The 24,337-nt window shown below is 43.8% G+C and overlaps 1 protein-coding gene and 1 non-coding gene across 8 annotated transcripts in view; both read left to right on the top strand.

Moving 5' to 3' along the window:
• Nsd3 (nuclear receptor binding SET domain protein 3) overlaps positions 1 to 24,337 on the top strand; it is a 110,717-nt gene that overhangs the window by 16,381 nt on the left and 69,999 nt on the right. For 6 of the 7 annotated variants that reach the window (XM_076553774.1, XM_076553777.1, XM_076553776.1 and 3 more), the window contains exon 2: positions 18,477 to 19,198. In XM_076553774.1, the coding sequence (XP_076409889.1) occupies positions 18,521 to 19,198 (678 nt within the window). In that variant the 5' untranslated portion in view covers positions 18,477 to 18,520. Of the gene's footprint in view, positions 1 to 6,097; positions 6,118 to 18,476; positions 19,199 to 24,337 lie in introns of those variants that run through there. The other variant, XM_076553775.1, reaches the window with a different exon arrangement.
• LOC121823620 (small nucleolar RNA SNORA70) lies at positions 12,840 to 12,975 on the top strand. Its single transcript, XR_006065131.2, has one exon. It is a non-coding gene; the product is annotated as a small nucleolar RNA SNORA70 (small nucleolar RNA).

Below are 24,337 nucleotides of genomic sequence, written 5' to 3'. Positions count from 1 at the left end.
TTTTTTTAGGGTTTCTTTTATGAATGTAAATGTTTTGCCTGCTGTGTGTCTGCACCACATTCGTGCAGTTGGGGGAGGTAAGAAGAGCATGTCTGGTCCATGGGACCGGAGACACAGATGGTTCTGAGCTCCATGTAGAGACTGGGAATTAAACCCAGGTCCTGTTCAAAAGCAGCAAGTGACTTTAAGCCATCCTTCCAGCCCCAACTTTTTCCAACAAGGTTTTTCAGTGAACTTGGAGCTCATCGTTTTAGCTGGACTGACCAGTGAGCCCCTGGTACCCACTGTTTTCATCCCCCCAGCACTGGGGTTATGGATGTGCACTGCCATACTTGGCTTACGTGGGTACTGGGGACCGAAATTCCGGTCCTCATCCTTCTGTAGCAAGAACTTTGCTCACTGAGTTATCCTCTGATTCTGTCATTTATTTTTACAAAGTAAATTTCTACTTAAAGTTACTCATTAGAAAAATGCTTGCTTGATACAGTTTTTTTGTGTTGTATAGAATAAGCTTTTAAAAAATTAATGATTTATTATCTTAAACATATTTGTAGTTACTTATTTTTATTTCATATATGAGTGTTTTGCTTGCATGTATGTATGTATTCATATACATGCCTTGTGCTTTGGAGGTCAGAAGTGGGTGTTGGATCCCCTGGAACTGGAGTTACAGATAGTGGTGAGCACCATGAGGATGCTGGGAACTAAACCAGGGTCCTGCACAAGAGCAGCAAGCAACCTCTGAGTTGTCTCCAGGTTTCCCTCCGCAACTTTGTTTTTCTGAGACAAGGTCTCATTGTATAGCCCTGACTGACCTGCAATTTATAGAGATCTACCTGCCTCTGTCTCCCTCTGCTGGGATTGAAAGTGTGTACCACCCGCTCCTTCCACCATTTTGAATGCCTTCAGCGTTCTTTCTAACCCTCTTCAATGAATTACGTATAGGATCCTTGTAGTTATTTTACACCCAGTGGAATAGTACAGGCGAGATTGTCTTCTGCCGTCTGTGCATCATTCAGCGGCCTCTGTATTCCCCCATTGTGCTATGGATGGGGATGCAGAAAGGGTGCAACCTGAGTGCGTGGTGGGTTCTGTCAGTCGGCTTCGGTGCTCTTTCTGTTTCTGTTTCTGCTTTTTTCAAGACAGGCTTTCTCTGTGTAGCCCTGGCTGTCCTGGAACTCACTCTGTAGATCAGGCTAGCCTCGAGTGCAGAGATATCATTCCTCTGGCTCCTGAGTGCTGGGATTAAAGGTGTGTGTCACTACCAAGCTCATTTTGTTTTTTGAGATAGGGGTTCACTCTGCAGCTCTGGCTTGCCTAGAACTAACAGAGGTCCTCTTGCCTCTTCCTCCCCCTCCTGAGTGCTGGGATTAAAAGTGTATTCCACCTGGTGCAGCTATTCCCAAGAATGGCTGTTGAGAGTTGCTCTCGTCGATGGCACAAGATGGTACTGCCGCACTTCGCTTTGGATTTTAAAAGCATCTATATTTGCTGGTTATGGTGTCATACACCTTTAATCATAGTTCTTGGGAGGGGGAAGTAGAGGCAGGCAGATCTCTGAGATACTGTCTCAAAAAGACCAACATGAATTTTAGATATCTGAACTGGCCAGTCTGTCAGTCGTGAAGCTGTGCAAAAAGACACTTCAAATATGTATGATTTTGTTGTTTAGGACAGGGTTGGAATTAATCTATAATTAATATCAAAAAGTCATTTTTCTTTTTCTTGTAGTCATCTTTACTAGAAGTCACGATTCTAATTTTCATCAGTGTAACATTATGACAGTTTCTTATAATCCCATTAACAATGACTCAAATTTTTATATACTTATACAAAAGACAGTATTTCATAATATACCTAATATGAATTGTAGCACACTGTCAGTAGTTTATATATGCTTGTAAAGTTATTAGACTTACGGTAGAGAATATCACGTTATATAAGGTTACATAAATAATATCTCTGAAAAGGTATTTTTTAGCCAGTGCCCCTTAGGTGATATGTTGTTAATAGTGTGTGTTCTCAGCATGTTTTTTAAACATGTATTTATTGGTGTGTGCATACCGTGGTGCCTGAGTAGAGGTTAGAAGACAACCGTGGTGGTTGATTCTGTCTTGGGGGTCGGGAGGAAGATTTAACTCAGGTCTCAGGATGGTGGCAAACACCGTTACTCATTGAATCATCTCACTGGCCTTATTTTTGGCATTTAATAAGATGCTTTCTAATTTTATTTTTTAGTGAAAGTATTACCAGCTAAAATAAAATTGCATATTATAACTATTAAAAGGGGTTCAAAGTAATTGGGGTAAATTTTATTTTGTTGTGACCTGATTACTTGCTGACAGGCTTTGGACTGGGCATACAAGTGATGTTGCAGATACTTCCTGAGCTTTCTTCACCAGTTCTTTAGGAAGAAAGAGCCAATCTCCCTGGGCATGGTGGCGCACACCTTCAATTCCACACTTAGGAGGCAGAGGAAGGTGGATCTCTTGAGTGCGAGGCCAGCCTGGGCTACAGAGTGAGGACAGCCAGGGCTACATAGTGAGACCGTGACTCAGACAAAGAACAGATAGCAGATCTGGTGCTGGCTCAGTCGTTAAAGTGCTCGCCACATGAGCGTGAAACCCTGAGTGTGGATCCCCAGTACCGCCCCCCACCCCTACACACAAAACAGGTATAGCAGTTCACCTGTGACCCGAAACTGGGGGTAGACAGGGAGGATTCCTGGGAGCTCATTGGCCAGAGAATGGAGAGTGATAGAGGAACACCTCTAGGCTACAGGCACGTACACACACACATGTGCACCACCCCCCAGGAGCACGCAGCCAATGTGGAGTCAGCTCTAATTCATGTCAACAGCTGGTGACATCTCAGTGACACTTAGAGTTAATGGTGATACAATATTGTGATGGTTAACCCAGTCCTGTGCTCCCTGATATTTTTTCCTATGAGAATTGATTTATTGATAATGTGCCAGGTACTGCCGTTAGTGGTGGGTGTTAAATGAGGATTTATTCCAGTGTTCTTCATACACACTTCGTTCTTTCCTTAGTCTCTAGTACCTGCTCCTCCACTCCCACTTCTGTGGTGTGTTTTCATTAAATGCCTCCGATTTCACAGCACATCAAGAAAAGCATTTCAAAAATCTAACTCACTCAGTACTTATCTACTGAGGAACCCAGAAAGTTCTTAACTGGAACTCTCTGAGGTACTATCTGCTGTCAGTCCAGAGAAGAGTTCAGCTCCTCTCAGCCTGGAAAAGACTGATCTCCCGAATTTCACCTCTCAGCCCTGGATATTTTCTGGCTCTGCCTCGTTTATCTTTTATCTCTGGTGCCCAGGACTGGACGGAATGCAGGCACCCCGTATGAAGTGACCGTGCTTATCAGGAGCAGACTCTGAGCGGCACCCCTGCATTTCCCTTTATTGCTTTTCTCTCTGATGATATTGTAAGCTGTAGGATTATAGGGACCTTGTCTGAGTCTTCAGCCCTGGGACTTTAGATCTTAGCACAGTGTCTACCCAGTAAATGTTTGTTTGGTTAGAGAAGTCTGAATAAGTTGGGGCGAGGGGGGTGGGGTAACCGGGCTGTAACATTTGGTTTCTTTCCCATTATAGCAGCAGCAGCAGCAGAATGGGAAGGAAGGAGCTGGCATGAGCCTTCACTGGCCCTTGTCTCAGCCTACAGAGTGTAGGGACAGCAGCTGGCGTCCAGAACTGACCTAGTGGAGTATTTTACTGTTCTTTCTTATATGAATGTTGTGAGGTCATGCTTCCTTCACACACAGACACCGTTTTCCTTTATGACAGGATAGCCCTAAACCAGGTATTTAATGTGGTGGTGGAATGTAAGTAGAATGCTATGTTAGTGGAGAAGACACTTGACCTGGCGTTAGAGCCTGGAACTCCCAGGATCCTCCTGCTTCTGTCTCCTGAGTGCTGGAACTAACAGTGTTTGCCATGGTGCCCAGCTCGTCGATTCCGGTTTTATTTTTCATCTGTGTGATCTGTGTGGTCAGGCAGTTGTTTCTGAGCCGTTTTTCAATGCCACATCCCTACTGTGTGCTTCTACTGTGTCACTTGTGTGCAGGTGTGGGTCTGTGACTGTTCTCATTCTGTTTTCTGTCTGTCCTTTCCACTGCCTCACCTTCTAATTACTGTACCTCAGTGATAAGTGATAAGCATTGTATTGTTAAGCATGATTACCATGTACATTGGAATCAGTAATTTTTTAAATGGCTAATACGAATTTTATTGTTGTGAAATGTACAGACTTGGGAAGCAGAGGCAGGTGGATCTCTGTGAGTTCAAGGCCAGCCTGGTCTACAGAGCAAGTTCCAGGACAGCTAGGGCTGCACAGAGAAACCCTGTCTCGAACAAAACCAAAAAAAGAAAAAGAAAGACATTGTGTATTTGTGGGAGGTTTTGTTTTTTGAGACATAATTCATGCTTATTAAAGCTCACTTTTTAAAGATTTAATTTTATTTTAGACGGGGTCTCACTATGTATCTCTAGTTAGCCTGGAACTTGCTATGTAGACTAGGCTGGCTTTGAACTTCCGATCTCTGCCTCCCCAGTGATGAGATCTAATGCCTGCACCATCATGCCTGGCTAAGGCTCACTCTTCAAAGTCTATAGTGGTGTGACTTTAGTGTATTTACAGGTTGTATAGCCGTCATTTCTATATCCAGAGCATCACCCAGCAAGAGGCCCCAATTCCCATTACACATAAAATAAACACTTAAAAAAAAAAAAACTCTTTCAAAATCTGAGGCTTAGTGCAGTGTGCCATCCAGCTACCTGAGGATGAGCTGGGAGGACACCCTGAAAACTACAGTAACTAGATACGATTTGCTGCTTCCTTTGTGGAAGGTGAGTGAGGGCACATGAAAATATAAAGTGAGTGTAGTCTCTCCTTAGTATTTATCTTTATTTAAGAATCCAATTCCGTGTGTGTGTGTGTGTGTGTGTGTGTGTGTGTGTGTGTGTGTTACGAACACAGGTGATGGTCGGGGATAACTTGTAGGAATCGGTTCTCTCCCCAACCTGGATTGCGCTCCGGTGGTCAGGCTTGGAAGTAGGCACCTTTCCCAGCTGCGCCATCTCTCCCACCCAGTTGTTATTTTAAATATTTTTCAATTGTTTATTTTTGTAAGCAAGTAGGTTTTCCACTTAAACTCAGCAATTAGTCATCAGGTTCGATTTCTTGTTGAAAGCCTACCTTGGAAAGTACCTTTAGTGAAGACCCACAGCACAGTTCAAGTTACTAAAACAGAATGTTAATTCTCATAGGAAAAGGTCATGCTGCCTTAATGGGATAATAATGTTTTATTAGTGCAATGCTGAAGAGTCACTGAAGAAAAAGCCTCCCCTATAAATCATAGCCTTAAACTTTCAGAGCTAGCCTCAGCTAAAGTGGTGGCAGTTAGTTCTTTCTTTTTCTTCTTTATTTTATTTTATTGAGACAGGATCTCACACTGTAGCCCTGGCTGTCCTAGAACTCACTCTGTAGACCAGGCTGGCCTGGAACTCACTCTGTAGCCCAGGCCGGCCTGGACCTCACCTGCTTCCCAAGTACTGGGATTAAAGACGTGCACTACACCCAGCTTGGTAGAAATTCTTTCAAACCTTAAAATTTTGACACCATCAAAATGTCTTTTAAAAAGTCACAGGAAAACTGAAAACAATTGTAAAGAACCTGTAGAGATAATGCCATTCTATAGTGGCCTGAAAAATCTATGTGTTTGCTTTACTGTGAGTTTTACAAACTGAGAGAAAATGCCCAAATTTTAGTCAGAAATTAGATATTTCTACCCAGAGTTTTGTCTAAGTATTTATAAAATGTCATTGAAAGCAGTTCATTTTGTTTGTTGGCAAACTAGTAAGTCTTGTAATCTGGTGTTTGTTCTCTCGGAGGGTAGGATAATCTAAAGACAAACGAGGAACCACTTCCACTTGAAAGTTTGTTTGTAGTGCCGCACAGAAAAATTTCAAGCAGGATCCATTTTGTCTGAAAGATTGGCCTTCTATTGAGGTTACTGTGCCAGATTCCGGTATTGCTTTTCATCTCTGGGAAATGGATGAGATGCTTATCAATTCTAGCTACTCTTTGTGAAGGTAAACATTGTTATTCATTTCCTTCTTGGTGCTGGAGGTGTGGTCAGGTTCTTAGAACCCTGTGGGCTTTTGTTATTTTTTCCCAAAAGCTCTACCAACATTTGTAACTTAATGGTAACATTAAATTTTGAGTAGAAACAACCCATGAGAGCCTTGTACTGGGGAGGTTGAGGCAGGTGGATCTCAGTGTTTGAGGCCAGCCAGGACTATACAGTGAGACCCTGTCTCAAGATGAAACAAAACTAAAAAACCGAAAAACCAAAAACCCCTGTGTGAGTTAGAGAGGAAGAATGTTAGTTTTAAGTGTAATTTGGACCCTATGTAGAGTACAGAACTTGACTTTTCCTTCTGTTCTAATAGCTGCTGAGTGTCTTCGAGTTTTAAAATAGGTATAAAGCAGAATAACACACTTCCATTATTCTAAATGCATACTTGTTTCCTTACTAAAAGTTAATTTTAGGGTCTGGAGAGGGTTCAGCGGTTAAGGGCACTGGCTGTTCTTCCAGAGGGCCTGGGTTCAATTCCCAGCACCCACGTGGCAGCGCACACCTGTCTGTAACTCCATTTCCAGGGAATCTGACACCTTCACACCAATGCACCTAAAATAAAAAGTTAAATAAATTATTAAAAAAAAATAAAAGTTAATTTTAAATTATGAAATCAAAATGGGCAACACAAAAAATATAGATTATTATTATTGTTACTACTACTACTGCTGCTACTACTACTACTATTATTATTGGTTTTTCAAGACAGGGTTTCCTGTGTAGTTCTGACTGCCCTGGAACTCATTCTTTAGACTAGGCTGGCCTTGGACTCAGAGATCTGCCTGCCTCTCCCTCCCTAGTGCTGGGATTAAAGGTGCACACCACCACTGCCTGGGATGATGTTTTTTGTTGTTTTTTTTTTGAGGCAGGATGTGTTAGGGTTTCTATTGCTATAAAGAGACACCATGACCATGGTAACTTTTTTTTTTTTTTTTTAAATATTATTATGTATACAGTGTTCTGTCTGTATGCCAGAAGAGGTCACCAGATCTCATTACAGATGGTTGTGAGACACCATATGGTTGCTAGGAATTGAACTCAGGACCTCTGGAAGAGCTGCCAGTACTCTTAACATCTGAGCCGTCTCTCCAGCCCCCAACCATGGCAACTCTTATAAAGGAAAATATTTAATTGGGGCAGCTTACAGTTTTAGCGGTTTAGTCCATCATCATCAGAGTGGGACATGGTGGCGTGCAGGCAGACATGGTGCTGGAGAAGGAGCTGAGAGTTCTATGTCTGGATCCAAAGACAGCAGGAAGAGACAGTGTGCCATACTAGGCCCAGCTTGAGCTTCTGAGATCTCAAAGCCTGCCCCCAGGGACGCACTTCCTCCTACAAGGCCACACCTACTCCGACAAGGCCACACCTCCTAATAGTGCCACTCTCTGTGGGCCTGGGAGGCCATTTTTATTCAAACCACCATATAGGATTGTGGCTTGTAACTCTGGCTGTCCTGGAACTCAAAGAAGTCTGCCTGCCTCTCCCTCTGGAGTGGAGCATCAAAGGTGTGCACCACCACACCCAGTCCAAGATTCACATCGATCATGTCTATACAGATATTAAATATAATTGAACACAGAACCAAAATAGTATGGCACCCCTGTATATGTAAAGACTGCAGACTGTTTTGTTTTTTTAAAAGGTGACTCTCCACTCTCTCAAGGTTATATGTCTTAGCTGTTTTTTATTTTTGTCATAGTAGTGGCCAAACAGTGAATTTGCCTGGTTTTTGAGGATCAGCTTAGTAGCTTCATTTCCATAGACCGAATGCATTCTACTCTTGTTGCTATGGAAACAGGTTGTGACTACATTTATCATAAATGTAGAGAAATGCTCCATGTAACAGTTCACATGAAGAAACATCTTGATTCCCTGTTTTTCCTGGTGAAATAAAGGATCTGTTCTGGACATTGGAGAGCCTGTGTTATGGTCGGCTGCTTTTCTCTAGGTGTTAAAATGTGATTATTTCAAGTAGACTCGGCCTTTTAGTATGGTGGATTCTATTTACTGGAGGAGCTTTGGAATAGTTTTCATGCTCTTCCATTGACTGTGTGGAAATTGGAGTTTCAGATACGCAGTACTAATAACACGGTTTTAAGTAGATGTGTTTATGTAATGATTTTAAAGATATATTTGGTTATATTAACATGTTCCCTGGAAGTTTTTTATTTATGCGGTTTCTGGACTTAAAATCTAGGGAAGTTTGGTTGGAACTAAAAGGAATCTATTTCAGTGGTAGCAAGGTAAGCAGTTAGTTGTCAATCAAATGTTGCCAAGGATATTCCCCGAGATTATGTTCTCTTGGAGTCCTCATGGGAAGACCTCAACAACTCTTTTTATTTCTTTTTAGGTTTATTTGTTTTATTCTATGTGTATGGATGTTTTGCCTTCATGTATGTATGTGCACCATGTCCGTGCCTGGTGCCTCAAGGAGACCAGAAGAGGGGTGTAGGATCTCATAGAACTGGAGTTAAGGATGGCTGTGGACCACTGTGTGGGTGCTGGGAACCGAACCCGGGTCCTCTGGAAGGGCAGCCAGTGCTCTTAGCTGCTGAGTCATCTCTCCAGCCCCTCCCCCAAGAACTCTGTATAGTATTTCTTTTTGTTTGTGATGAGTCTTAAGATGACATGGTTTTTTTGAAATAGGGTCTCTGTATAGCCCTGGCTGGCCTAGAACTTACTACATAGACTAGGCTAGTCTGGAACCCAGAGAGATTCACCTGCCTCTGCACCCTGAATGCTGAGATTAAAGATGTGATCTACCATGCCTGGTTTGATACACTTTTTAAAATTATCAATCTTCCCATGAAAAATAAGAGTCTGCAACTTTAGTTAATAATTTTCAACTTCTTCCCACTTTCTTTTTTTTCCTTTCTGTATATGGATAGCTGCAACAAAAATTTAAAAAGCATTCATCAAGGGGCTGGAGAGATGGCTCAGTGGTTAAGAGCAGTGGCTGCAGCTGGGGTGGGGGGGTGAGGTGGGAGGAGTGGCGGCGGCGCACACCTTTAATCCCAACCTTCAGGAGGCAGAGGCATTTGAGACCAGCCTAGTCTACAGAGTTTCAGGACAGCTAGAGCGATTACACAGAGAAACCCTGTCTCAAACAAAACAAAACAAAAAATAACCTTGGCTGCTCTTCTAAAGGATCTGGGTTCAATTCCCAGCACCCACATGGCAGCACACATCTGTCTGTAACTCCAGTTCCAGGAGATCCAACACCCTCACACAGACATACATGCAGTTTAAATGCTAATGAACATAAATTATAAAAAAAATAGCGTTCATCAAGTTTATCTTTAGTGCGAGTGTATGTGTGTGTGTGTGTGTGTGTGTGTGTGTGTGTTTAGTGTATATGATATGGAAGCCAAAGGTCAACATCAGTGTCACCCTCAATGCTCTCTCAAAAACAAAAACAAAACTGAGACAAGTCTTACTGGACTTGGGGCTCATCAGTTCGGCTAGGTCTGCAGGCCAGCAAGCCCTTGGGGTCCAGCGGTCCCCTCCCCAGTACACCGCTGTGTTCTGCTTTGTAAATGGGTCTTGGGGCGCAGACTCAGGCCCTCAAGTTTGCTCAGCAAGCCTTTCCCTGACTGAGCTGCGTTACCAGCTCTCCGCCTTCAAGAGAACAGTGTGTTTATTTAGTTAGCACGTGTGTGGGCATGAGTGTGTCCTGATGTACGTGTGCAGTCTAGGGCCAAAGGACAACTTGGAGCTATCAGGTTTCTTCACCCACTCTGTTCCAGGGATCGAAACTGCTGTCATCGAGCTTGGTAGAAGGGCCTTTACCATCTTACCAGCGCCCCCCCCCCCTTTAAACTTTGATAAAAGGAAGAGTTTATCAGAAATTATGTAGCAATTTTATTTACTTAAAAGTACAGTAAAAGTACAGATTACAGGGCTGGAGAGATGACTCAGCAGTTAGAGTTCTGGCTGCTCTTCCAGAGGTTCTGAGTTCAATTCCCAGCAACCACATGATGGCTCACAAACATCTGTAATGAGATCTGGTGCCCTCTTCTGGCTGCGGGCATACATGCAGACAGAACACTGTATATTAAAAAAACAAAGTACAGATTACAGGGTTAGGGTTATAGATCACTTAGTAGAGTACTTGCTTAGCATACACAGAGCACAAGGTTTGATCCCCAGCTCAGTGTAAAATCAGATATGGTGGCCCACGTGTAATACTGCCACTGAGGAGGTGGAGGCAGGAGGATTGGAAGTTTAAGGTCCCTGTCTCCAAAGGAAGTATAGATTACAATGGCTAGAAGAGCAGTGCAGTTGTTTAGTCTGCCACCGAAGGGTCAGCTCTGGGAAGGAGAGTGGGAAAATGTGCAGGAGGGAAAATCGCTTTTTTGTTACTTACTTCACATATTGAAGAACTGGGGGAAATTACTCTTTAAGAGCTGAGGTTATTGACCAAAACGTGTATTTGAAACCTATTTTTACTGTATATGGGACTATGGTCTTGGCTTTTCATTTGAATAGTGTGGATAATAATAATATTTTTATAGAGAAGTATTTGGGGAGTACTTAAATCATGTAACAAATATAAAACATTTAGGGTCCAGGCAGTGGTGGCGCACACCTTTAATTCCAGCACTCGGGAGGCAGATCTCCCTGCCTGATCTCCTGGTCTACAGAGCAAGTTCTAGGACAGCCAGGGCTGTTACACAGAGAAACCCTGTCTCAAAAAACCAAGAAAAAAACAAACAACAACAAAAACCCAAGAACACTTAGGAGAGTGTTGATACATAGTAAACTGCTAAAGGTTTATTAGTTATTATAATTATTAGTGATAGTAACTATTTACAACAATGTAGAAACATTTACTTTCTGTGTATGAATGTTTTGTTTATGTGTATGTATGCAGAATACCTGCGTGTCTGGTGCCCGCAGAGGTGAGAAGAGAGCATCAGATCTGATAGAATAGAGTTCAGATGGTCGAAAGTCACCACATGGGTCCTAGAGTCAAGGTGGAGTCCTGCAGGGGCAACAGGTGCTCTGAACCACCGACCCACCTCTCTAGTCCTGCTCTTATTTCTGTTTATACCAGTACGTTATCCCTGTTACGTTTAGTAGTAAGAATTAGGACTCGCTGTTTGTTTGTTTATTTATTTATAGTGCTGGGACCAAACCCATGGCTTTATACGCACCAGGCAGGCTCTCTGCCACCAGGGTCACTCCCACCTGAGGTCTGCTGTCCTTGCTGGGGTTCATGTAGGACACAAAGATGTCAGAACGTTAATTATTTGTACAGAGTGGTTTTAATGCAGTGGGTGAAAAACTCCCTAAGTTCCCCAGCCTGCCTTTCGTGGCCTCAGTGCTTCCTTGCTTCACATTCGTTTTCTTCCTCAAATGTCTTTTTTAATAAGAGTGGCAATACATTTGATTCCTGGGCACCTTTTGTTTCACACTGCTTACTGCTAGTTTATGAGCCTTACACATCGAATCTTACTAAAGACATTGTGAGGGCTGGAGAGGTGACTCACTTGTTGCTCTTGTTCCCAGCACCCATATGGGAGCTCTCAACAGTTTGTAACTCCAGTTCTCAGGGATCTGACACCCTCTTTTGACCTCCATGGTCATCAGGCATGCATATGATGCACATACATACATGCAGGCAAATACTCGTGCACATACAATTAAAAATAAAAACACATTGTAAATGTGTTAGGTCAGATCTCTTTTTTTCTTTTTGACTAGTTCTTTTACATCCAATATTGTGTCAAATAATAGGGCAGAGGCGCTGAGGGCGAACCTCAACAGGAACTGTCCTAAGTGGGTTTTGTGGACTAACTTAATTCTCCCAGCAGCCTGTACAAGGGAGACACGGGCTCTAGAAAAGGATCTAAGGAAGGTGGAGGGATCCAGAAAACGCTGCCTGAAATTATAGGTCCACATGTCTTAGAGCTGGGCATTGAGCCAACTGTGTGTGTCCATTGGCACAGAATGGTCCTCTTGTGAGGTTCTAATCCTGGCGTCAGGCCACGTGTCTGCTGTTTGCAGGTTGTTGCCTGGCTGTCCTGTGTCTAAAAGCCACTACAGGATGATGACACGTGTAGTTCCAAAATAACTTGAAAAAATAATTATCAAAACACTGACTTTTTGCTGGGTGTAGATGACATGTGCTTTTATTCCCAACACTAGGGAGGCAGAGGCAGGTGGATTTTGTGAGGTTAAGGCCAACCAGAGCTAGTGATACCTTGTCTAAACAAAACAGAACAAAAAGTGGACTGGCCAGATGGCTCATCAGGTGAAGGCACTTGTTAGCAAACATAAGTGGAAGGAAGGAGGGAGCCAACTCCTGAGAGGTTCCTCTGACACATGCCCACATGTGCATACGAGTACACAAAATAAAAATGTGACCAGCAAACTGCTTTCTCAACGTCTACTTTAGAAAGGAGTGCTGTGTATGATGGCATCAGCCTTTAATCTCAGCCCTGGAGTCAGAAGCAAGTGGATCTCTGAATCTACCTGATCTACACAGTGAGTTACAGGCCAGCCAGGAGTACATAATGAGATCCTGCCCCAAATTAAGAAAAAAGGGAAGGGAGGGAGGGAGGAAGGGAGGGAGGGAGGGAGGGAGGGAGGGAGGGAGGGAAGGAAGGAAGGAAGGAAAGAAGGAAAGAAGGAAAGAAGGAAAGAAGGAAAGAAGGAAGGAATCTACAGAATCTACAGCCAGTTAATCTGTAGATTAAGGTTTCTGATGGAGGCCTGGTATGCAGGGGCTGCGAACAGCAGCGTCCTTGATAGTACATGCTGCTGCCTGTCACCTGTACAGGCTGCCCTAGGGACCTTGGAGACAGTTTCCTGGTAGCTGTGTTCCTGGTAGTTTCATGTGCGTCTGATCTCAGTTCTGTCCTTAAACTAAGCTCCAAACAGGTACGTGTGGTACCTTTGGAGAGCCCCAGACCACAGTGGCCAGGTCGTCATGTCCATCCATACCAAACTGCAGAATAAGGAACATGTGATTGAGGCTCTGGGTAGAGGCAAGAGCAAATTAGTTCCCTGGTTGAGGGGTCAAGTATAAACCCACTCACTCATTGACCCTGTAATGCGAGCTGTGGAGTCAGAAAGCTGAGAGAGTTCATCAAGAGATGAGATGACGTAGACAGTGGGCGTTACATATGTAGAGAATAAGACTCGAGTCTTATTCGAATAAGACACTGTGATTCCGAGGCTTCCTGCTTGGACAGCTGACAGATGCGGCTTCTTTGGGAGGGAAGATTGGAAGGACACATTTAGATCGAGTGAGAAGTGAGAGTTGAGATATGGAGTGCCTTCCCGCAGGCATTTGGATTACAAGTGGAGTGGGGGGGGGGGGGGGGAGTGAGACGTTTCTATAGGAGGAACATTGGAGGCACTTGCAGAGAGCGTACCGTGTGAGATCTCAGCTCCACCATTTCAGCCAGCTTCTGTTGGCTGCACTGACTGAGAGCAAATCCTTTGATTCCTTTTTAAATCTTTCCTCATGTGAAATGGAAATATTATTTGCTTTATAGAATTAAGTAAGTGTAATGTGACAGTGAGTCCACAATTTAAAGATATTTGGCTCCGTGGATGCTCAGGAAAGTTGGTTCATGCACCTGCTGTTTGGATTGATGGGGGAAAGGTTACAGAAACCTTGAAAAGCACAGAGGAGATTTGCTAAATTATGAAGCTAGAGTGTTTTTAAGTTTGGAATTAGTTTCAAGAACTGTTTTCTAACTGCTGTGAAGAAAAGTTAGAGGCAAGACATATCTAGGTAGCCAGGTGTGGTGACTGTTGCCTTTAATCTCAGCATTTGGGAGGCTGAACTTGCCTAGAATTCAGTCCAGGCCATCCTGGCTACGTTAAAAACAAGACAAAAAATATCTAGAAATGTCAATGATTATAGTCTAGGATAAGGTGCTGAGGGCTGGTTGTGTTTTGAAATTAGAAGTCAAAGAATAAATCAGATTTTAAAAGAAGAAACTACCAGATGTGGTGATGCATACCTTTAATTTTAGCACTCAGGAGGCAGAGGTAGGGTATATCTGAGTTCAAGGCCAGCCTGAGCTACATAGCAAGTTCCAGGCTATCCACGGCAACATAGGGAGATACTGTCTCAGAAAAAACAGAGCGTAAAGAAGAAACTATAGGATTTGTTCAAACTAGTTTCGTGATTTAACAGGGAAGGAAGACAAAGTCACTTATGATTCTATGGTTTGTAGTATAGGAGGCTAATAAAAAGGACAGAAGCTGTGACTAATTGGTTGGGAAGCCAAGTTGAGTAGGAAAGGCCTGCTTCCAGTCCTGAATGTGTGACTCCTGAGGTTAAAGTATGGTTGTTCTTATGTCATCAGTTTCTCTCTGGCAAAGATACCGTGAAAAAGAACACAAGATTAGAAAGCAGGAAATTTAGTCTTCAAGCCAAATCACTAATTAGCCTTGTGGCCCTGGGAAAATCTACATCTCTGGTACTTGGTGTAGTTGTCTAGCAAGTGAGGCGAAAGCACATCTGCCTTGGCAGCCTTCCAGAGGTGTTTGCAGATGAAGTAAGAATGCACATTGGGGGCTGGAGAGGGGGCTGCTCTTGTGGACGATCCAAGTTTGGTTCCCAGAACCCATCTTGGGCAGCTCACAGCCCCCCTGTAATTTCAACCCCAGGGGATCTGGAAGCCTCTATGGGTACTTGAATCACATGTATGCGCACGAGGTACACACACACACACACACACACACACACACACACACACACACACACAATTTAAAACCATTTCCTTTAGTACTAGGAATGTAGCTCAGTAGTAGAGAGAATGCTAGGGTACACAAGGCCTCGGGTACGATCCCTAACACCCTCGGTACTTATAAAAAATACTCTTGTCATTGCAGTTAGGACCAGAGAAGGGAAAATAAGGAAAACGTCACAATTCGTGGTAGCTTTTGTTTGGTATTAATGAAAAGTAGAGAAGCCTGAGTCTGACTGAATACGTGTATCTGAAAACGTAGACTGATTTGGGAGACTCATTTGGAAGCTTATGTCATCTACAACAGTGATCACAACTAAAAATACAGGTTGCATCTTATTGGGTGTGAATATTTAACGTGCCTTTAAGTTGAGTATTAATCGAAAGTTTTTATTTCCATCTGTGTGGTGCTCTATGTGTGGTAGAATTAGAATTATAAGTCATGCTTTCTGCTGTGGGATGGTCTTTCTGTAAGCTGTGATATGTGTTGCTACTATTGGTTAATAAAGAAGCTGTTTTGCCCTATGGTAAGGCAGGATAAGAGCCAGGCAGGATATCCAAGAGAGATACAGGGAGAAGAGGGTGGAATCCAAGCAGACATCAGCCAGCCGCCCAAGGAGCAACATGTCAGCAGAGCTTGGTAATGCCACGGCCATGTGGCAAAACATAGATTAACAGAAATGGGTTAATTTAAGATGAAAGAGCTAGCTAGCAAGAAGCCTGAGCCATAGACCAAACAGTTTGTAATTAATGTTAAGCCTCTGACTGGTTATTTGGGTACCTGCTGGTGGGAAAGATTTATCCATCTATACCTTTCTACATTGCTTTTCTATTACTGTGATAAAAACCATGACCAAAAGCAACTTGGATCTGGATGGGAGGGTTTGTTTCGTCTTATACTTCCAGGTCACCATCCATCTTTGAGGGAAGTTGGGCAGGAACCATGAGGCCCACAGACATGTCCATAGGCTAGTCTAATGGAGGCAGTCCCCCAGTGAGACTCTCGGGTAACTCTGGGCTGTGTCCGGGTTGACAGCTGCAGCCAGCTAGGAGAATCTTCTTATGTCTGTTGCTGCGAGCTCTATGTTTTTGTCAAGGATTTCATTGCAGAAATGTCTCCATCACTGCTCTGCATCCTAAGACATTATTCCTAACACTTCTCAGCTCTGTCAGTGAATGGAGTGTGCTAGCTGGGGCACAGATCTGGAGCCAGCTGAGTTGACGCTGAACTGTCAGTTGACGGAGTTGTGTGTACTTGTCTCAATTCTCTCTGCCTCTACTTCCCCATCTGTCATAAGATAATATCTGGGGAAAGGTTACTGGGAGGTTTCATGTTGAACTCTGTAAAGCACTGTTTAAACATCAGAAGTAGTCATTAGAGTAGTTGCTGTTTTGACAGTTGTCCAGGAATAAAGCACAGGGTCAAAAGAACGAATTCTCTGGAAACTGATAGCTTGGGGGAGGAGATAGTATAGTGCTAAAGACCATGGGCTGTAGAGGCACAGGAGCCTGGATTCAGTCCAGGGCTACCCTTGGCTTTGTGGTTCAGGCAGGCCACTTAACCCCTCACTCAGACCTCCGCATTCTTTTATGGGAATCACAACACCTAGCTACCCAGCAGGTTGTTATGAAGGGTGGATGACGTACTGTATAAAATACCTGGCCCGGAGGAGATGCCGAGAAAGTGAGAACGCTGCTGCTTGCTCTCTGCCATCTGCTGCCTCAGTGGAGACCAGTTTGAGGAGCTGGGTTTAGTAGTCCTACGCATTTCCTTGTGGTTTTTGTTCTTTTTATTTTATTTTTATTTTTAGATGGTCTCCGTAAATAGCCCTGGCTGTCCTAGAACTCACTGTGTAGACAAGGCTGGCCTTGAACTTACAGAGATCTGCCTGCCTCTCCTTCCCTAAATGCTGGGCTTAAAGATGGGTGCTACCACACTCGGCCATCATTTGCCTTTTTATTAATTCGTTCGCAATGTTATTTGTTGACTTAGATTAGAGCAAACAGCAGCTGTGTGAGTGACGGACATGGCCCCAAAGGTGTACTGTAAGGTTTTGTTTCCCTCTCTTTTGTGCTGGTTTGAGTTTGATAAGTACTAGACACTACTCGAACTAAGATGGTAGATAGACAGTGTTAATTAACCATAGAATTGAACTGGTCTCTACGCCTCAGAAGTCTTCACAATATTTCCAAACAGCTAAAATCATCTCACCAGAGTTAATGAGGGAATAAAAACCTGTTTGCTCTGTAGCTGAAGATGTCAGTCATATAGAGACTGTTCGTTAATCCTTCATCTTGGATGTGGTCTTGTTGCAGATGCTTGTCTATTATAACACTATTACCTAGTGGGCATGTTCAGATACCTTGTGGATATATTCCTTAATTGTATAATAAATATAGTGAGGAACTGAGATGATCTAACAAAGGACCGGCCTCAAGAATCAGCTGGGGTGTGATCTTAAAATACTTAGACTCTGCTCCCCGCCTCCCAACACACAGAGAGACTTCATTAAACTGGACTCTTCAAGAGTAAGACACCAGCATGTGCATTTTATAATGAATGTCCTGGAAACCTCACTTTTAAAAACAACTAGCTAATGGCCAAGAGTATATATAAAGAATTAGGCATCTTTACACACTGTTAATATGATTATAAATTGACATAGTATGGTCAATAGAACAATTTTGCAGTTAGATATAAAGTTTTTAAATCTGTTCTGTATGAATAGATACATACACAGATTTATAATTTGAAGTTTTTTGTTTTGTTTTCCCCTCTGTGAGACATGGTCTCCTTATATATAACTCAGTTTGGCCTCCAACTCAAGCTCCTTCTATCTCCACCTCCTCAGTCTTGGGATGACAGGCATATGATAGGTAGTGTACCCTGCTGAAGGAAACATTCAAGAGCTGAATGTTTGTGGTAGTGCATGCCTATAATCCCAGTCCTCAGAGGCAGAAGTAGGAGGACCAGAAGTTTGAGGACACTTTAGGCCACATAGTGAGACTTTGCCTCCAAAGCTTTTCTGTAGACATGTTTATATGCTAAAAACTTGTAAGCACCTAGTTGATTTGTAGTGCATACGTAGTTGAATCTATTAAAGTGACGCTACACTTTACTATGCAACCATTTAAAGAGTGAAGTATAACGCTGGGCGGTGGTGGCAAAGCCTTAATCCCAGCACTAGGGAGGCTGAGACAGTGGCTCTCTGAGGTCAAGGCCAGCCTGGCCTACAGAGCAAGTTCCAGGACAGCCAGGGCTACACAGAGAAACCCTGTCTCAAACAAACAAACAAGGTAGAAGTATATATGTATGACAATTACTTATACATGCTAACGTTGTGAACGTGAGCAGGATTTTTGCTGGGTGTGTCCTGTAATCCTAGTACTGGGGAATGAGTGAAGAGGCTCCCCAGTGTTTTAGGACAGCTTGGGCTTCACAGTAGATCCGATTTGTCTCATGTCAGAATTATGTAGGTTTAATGTCTGCATATCTGAATGTCAAAATTAGGGTGAAAACACTTGTGTGATCCTTATCAATTGGTTGGCTTCTTGCCTATTAGAATTTTAATACTTTTTCATCTTCCTCTTCTAATTTTAGGCTCGATGAGAGAAAGGGAAAGTTAAGGATGCTGGAGCAGAACAATGGATTTCTCTTTCTCTTTCATGCAAGGGATCATGGGAAACACAATTCAGCAACCACCTCAACTCATTGACTCCGCCAACATCCGCCAGGAGGATGCCTTTGATAACAGCAGTGACATTGCTGAAGATGGTGGCCAGACACCCTTCGAAGCTACTTTGCAACAAGGTTTTCAGTATCCACCCACAACAGAAGACCTTCCTCCACTCACCAATGGCTACCCACCATCGATCGGCTTGTATGACACTCAGACCAAATACCCGCCATATAACCAGTACCCCAATGGGTCAGCCAACGGCTTTGGTGCAGTTAGAAACTTTAGCCCCGCTGACTATTACCATTCAGAAATTCCAAACACAAGACCACACGAAAGTCTGGAAAAACCTTCTCCTCCACAGCCACCTCCTCCTCCTCCCTCGGTACCACAAACTGTAATTCCAAAGAAGACGGGCTCACCTGAGATTAAACTAAAAATAACCAAAACTATCCAGAATGGCAGGGAGTTGTTCGAGTCCTCCCTTTGTGGGGACCTTTTAAATGAAGTCCAGGCGAGTGAGCACACGAAGTCGAAGCACGGGAGCAGGAAGGAGAAGAGGAAAAAGAGCAGCAGGCACGAGGCGCCCGGACCCGAAGAGCGCCGGCCGCACAAGACCCCCAAGTTAGAGCCCGAGGCGGAGAGTGTGAGTGAGGCACCTTTCCTGTTCACTGGGGGTTGGATACCTTTTTCTTTGTCTGTCTCTCCAAGTGTATTTCCGGTGAGTCCTTTCCTGTAATCCTTAGCAAGGTGCTTCTGGCTGACCTGGCACCCTCTCTGTAGACCAGGCTAGCCCCCGACTCAGACCTGTCTACTCGGCCTCCGGCTTGTTTATTTTCTTGTCTTGAGGGGCTCAGGTATCTTTACTTGCTTCTACCAAACTCTTGGTTTTAGGAGATGAAAAAAAGGCAGAGAGAGAGAGCTGGGATTTCGTTTACCTGGTAGTTTACGGGTAGTTCAACACTTGTGTCCCACATTTGCTGCTAACTAAGCACAAGTGGAAGAGCTCTTTACCGTCAGGGCGTTCCCCGGGGGTTGTGCCTGGAAAATGGAGACAGACGCAGAACAGGTGCATCTCTGTGAATGTGAGGCTAGCCTGGTCTACATAGCCAGTTCCAGGCCAGCCAGGACGACATAGTGAGACCCTGTCTCAAAAATAAAAAAGTAACCGGGCGGTGGTGGTGCGTGCCTTTAATCCCAGCACTCGGGAGGCAGAGTCAGGCGGATCTCTGTGAGTTCGAGGCCAGCCTGGTCTACAAAGCAAGATCCAGGAAAGGCACAAAGCTACACAGAGAAACCCTGTCTCGAAAAACATAAATAAATAAATAAATAAATAAATAAATAAATAAATAAATAAATAAATAAATAAAGTCAGATTACACAAACACGCTGATTAGGACTTTAGGTGGAGTTTTTATAAAAGCCCATGTGTACTGGTGGATTTTTGTTGTTGTTGTTGTTTATTTGTTTATTTTTTATTTGGTTTTTTAATCCAAAGGCATTAGATACCATGCCCAGCTCTGGTAGGTTATTTTACTGTCTGAGATTTGATTGTGAAGTTTCATGGCAATAAGGTAATAGTAAGTGTGTAATAGATCAGTTTTAACTTGAATGAAGAGTCTGTGGTATAAACTACAGATGTTTCCTAGATATGCATTTAGGAAGGAACTAATGCTTATTTTGTGACAGTTATTTGCTTTCATATTTTATATATCTGAATAAGTTAATTTATTCTTTGGTTTAAAGAAAGATTACTTGTTAATTGAACATTTCTTGGGCAGCTGGATCCTATTATTTCATATGATTCAATGTAATTGATTCCCCCCTCCCCCCCTAGTGGGGGGGGCGGTAAAGTAGGTACTTCACATATTTTCCTATTTTTCTGTCATTTTCTTACTCATTTAACACATGTTGATTGAATATCATGTTTCTGGCACTGTTCTAAGAATTGAAGGTGTGACTGAGTGCAAAGCAAAGGACGTCTGCTCATAATGCTTCTCTTCCAGTTCATTTATGTGTGTATATATATATATGGACACACCCCACACACAAAGGTTTAAAGGATGTCACATGTTATGAAAGAAATAGAATTGAGTCTGGTGTCATAGTCTACATCTGTAAGAATGAAGGCTTTAGAATGAAATGCTTCCTTTAAAAAAATTTAAGTGTCTGGGTGTTTTGCCTGCATGTATGTCTGTGTACCACATGAATGCAGTAGCTGTGGAGACAGACAGGACACTGGATTCCCTGGACCTGAAGTTGCAGTAATGAGCCGCCATGTGGTGCTGGGACTCGAGCCCAGGCCCCCTGGAGGAGCAGCCAGTGCTTTGACTGCTTTACTCTCTCTCTCCAACCACTGCCCCTCTTTCCTCCTCTTTGATTGGTTTTTAAAATTAGCATGCACTGCAGTGCTCTCTAAAATGCTGTTTGTGTCTGTGTGTGCATGCACATGTGCACATGCATGCTGTAGTACGTGTGTGGAGGTCAGAGGGTAAGTTGGGGGAGTAGATGCTCCTCTTTCACCATGTTGTTCCTCCCAAGAGTCAAACTCGCTTGTCAGGTGTGGCAGCGAGTGCCTTTGTCTTCTGAGCTGTCCCCATCCCGTCCCGTCCCATCCCCCTCATCATGTTGTGTGCGCATGCACAGACAGGAACCCAGGGAGGCTGCAGGAGGCCGGGGCTCCTGGAGTTAAGGGTTGCAGGCTGGTGGGAGCCACTCTTCTCTGGAAGAGCCCCATTTTTAAAGATTTATTGATTTATTATGTATATAGCCTGTATGTCTGCAGGCCAGAAGAGGGCACCAGATCTCATTACAGATGGTTGTGAGCCACCATGTGGCTGCTGGGAATTGAACTCAGGACCTCTGGAAGAGCAGTCAGTGCTCTTAACCTCTGAGCCATCTCTCCAGCCCTGCAGCAAATGTTCTTAACCACTGAGCCATCCCTCCACCCCCGTCATGAGTTCTTGATGTTGTCTAACAAACACCCTCCACAGAACCGCCTTCCACATGTCTCATTCTGACTTTGTGTTGAGTAGATGAATACATGGGGACCCAGACAGGCTCACTGTAGCAGTTCTTAGTCGAGCTTTGCACAGGGCAGGCACGGGCTGTATCACTGAGCAGCATTCCCAGCCCCATTGTGACATGCCTTTTCGAGACCGATAGTGAAGAGAGATCGATACACAGTGCTTGGGAGAATCACAAAAATGGAGTAGATTTGGATTTGGGTTTTAGCTTATTAGTTTCTGAGAACTGCTGTGCTGGCCTGACTTACTTTGGCTATAAAGAATCGGGGTAGTGGTGGTGCACGCCTTTAGTCCCAGCACTCAGGAGACAGAGCCACGCAGATCTCTGTGAGTTCGAGGCCAGCCTGGTCTACAGAGCAGATCCAGGACAGGCAGCAAAACTTCACAGAGAAACCCTGTCTCAAAAAACAAACAAAAAAAAAAAAACCCAACCAACCAACCAAACAAACAAAAAGAATCTGGCAAGTAGGGTGATATTAACTGTATTTATTAGGCTACACTTTTTGATAAAGTTTGTTAAAAACATATCCTAATGGTTTGGGCTTATAATCCCAGCATTTAGGAAGTAGAAGCAGGAGGATCACAAATTCAGAGTTATCCTTGGCTGTATAGGGAGTTTGAGGTTAACCTGGGCTACATGAGACCCTGTCTTCAAAACCAACAGAACAACAAAAAACCCAACACAAACAAAAAGTAAATGAAAACCCCTCCCAGATAAAGAAGCCAGGTTAAACAGTCCGTTTAGTTCCTGAGCTTGCATTCTGCTCTGTTAGTCTAGGTGCCTTGTATAGTGGAGCTGGTTTAAGATCACAGCACTTACCTTCAGGCAGGAACATTTACAAAGTTCCAGACAGGCTGGAATCCCCATGGAGACGGAACAAGAGTGGGGTGTGGGCCATTAGTACATGCCCTTTGGGGTGTGGGCCATTAGTACATGCCCTTTTGCTCTTGAAAAATGTTCACATGCAAAATGTTCTTGTACACACTTAAAAACCAATAAACTTGGATACTCAGACAGTAAAAGAAAAAGGCACACTTTATCCCCTGTAAATTGTTTCCTTTGTTCGTCTGTGTGTGTGTGTGTGTGTGTGTGTGTGTGGTCTGTATGTATGTATGTGTGGTCTGTGTATGTAGTACATGTACATGTGTATGTGCAGATGCATGTGCCCATTTGATCCATGTAGGGGGAGTAGGAGGCTCAAGGAGAATGCTGGGTCTCCCTCTCTATCACGGTCTACCTCGCCCTTGGGGTAGGGTCTCTTTGTGCCTAGAGCTGTGCCGGCAGCAAGCCCCAGCAATTCCCCTGTCTCCGCTCCTCACAGTGTTGAGGTTCGAGGTATAAACGCTGGGATCTGAACTGAGGTCCTTACATTTGCATAGCAAGTTATCTTGTCCACTCAGCCATCTATCTATCCAGCTTCCTTTTTTCTCCTCATTACTGTGAGCAGTAGTTTTTTTGTTCTTTGGGGGAATATGGTTTTGCTTATATCTTTGAAATTTATTTAGCTAATGTTATTAGAGCTTCAATTCTACCAGAATTTACCTATTTTACCTATTTACTTTGTGTGTGTCAAGTCCATGTCTTAGCTGTTTGGAGTAGCACTGTACGAACATGGCTGTAGACTCTGCTTGCTATCTGAGGACACAGCTAGAAGTGGAGGCATTAGATCAGGGAGGAATTCTGGGGTTTGTCTTTTTGTTTTTTTCAGACAGGGTTTCTCTGTGTAACAGCCCTGGCTGTCCTACAACTTGCTTTGTAGACCAGGCTGGCCTCGAACTCACAGAGATCCACTGAGTCTGCCTCCAAGATCTGGGATTAAAGGTGTGCGCCCCGTCCTCTTTACTCCTCACGTGTGCTCAGGAGCACCACAGAAGCGTCTACCAGAGCTTGTCCTGTCCGAGGTCACCACCGCCTTGTCCTGGATGACTGCATGGTCCTAGTCAAGCATTCTGCTCCCCTCCTGCTTCCTTCCAGAACGCTGTCTACATGGCAGCCAACGGCATCTTTTAAACAAAAATGACTTAGTACATGTCTGCCTAAGCCTCTTCAGTAGGTGTGCCTTTTTTTTTTTAAGAAATTAACTAATTAATTAGTTATGTTAATGTGCATAGGTGTTTTGCCTGCATGTATGTCTGCACTGTGTTACGTGTTTGGTGCCTGCAGAGATCAGAAAAGGGTGTCGGATCCCCTGGAATTGGAGTTACAGACATTTATGAACTGCCATGTGGGTGCTACACATCAAATCCTGGAAGATGCTGAGCCATCTCTCCAGTCCTAATAAGGCATATTAACAGGTGCCTTGCAGAGCCAGGGCAGTGGCACACGCCATTAATCCTAGGGCTCAGGAGGCAGAGGCAGGCAGATCTCTGAGTTTGAGGTCAGCCTGGCCTACAAAGCGAGTTCCAGTACAACCAGGGCTGTTAACACAGAGAAAAACCCTGTCTCGAAACCACTCCCCTGCCCCATCGCCATCAAAAAGAAAATCTGCCTTTTAACCTTGGGTACCTTATACATGCTATCTTAGTTATGTTCTATTGCTGTGAAGAGACACCAGGACCAAGGAACTCATGAAAGAAAGCATTTAATTTGGGGCTTGCTTAGAGGGTTAGTCCACGATTATCGTGGTGGGAAGCAGATAGGATGGTGCTGGGAAGTAGCTGAGAGCTTTGCATCCTGATCAGCAGGCAGAGAGAGAGAGAGAGACACTGGGCTCAGTGTGGGCTTTGGGAACCTCAAAGCCCACCCCTAGTGACATACT

The sequence above is a fragment of the Peromyscus maniculatus genome, chromosome 17 (assembly GCF_049852395.1).
Source record: "Peromyscus maniculatus bairdii isolate BWxNUB_F1_BW_parent chromosome 17, HU_Pman_BW_mat_3.1, whole genome shotgun sequence".
In the NCBI taxonomy this organism is placed as follows: Eukaryota; Metazoa; Chordata; class Mammalia; order Rodentia; family Cricetidae; genus Peromyscus; species Peromyscus maniculatus.
Note: the sequence above shows the minus strand (reverse complement) of the source record. Positions and strands in the feature narration are given on the sequence as shown.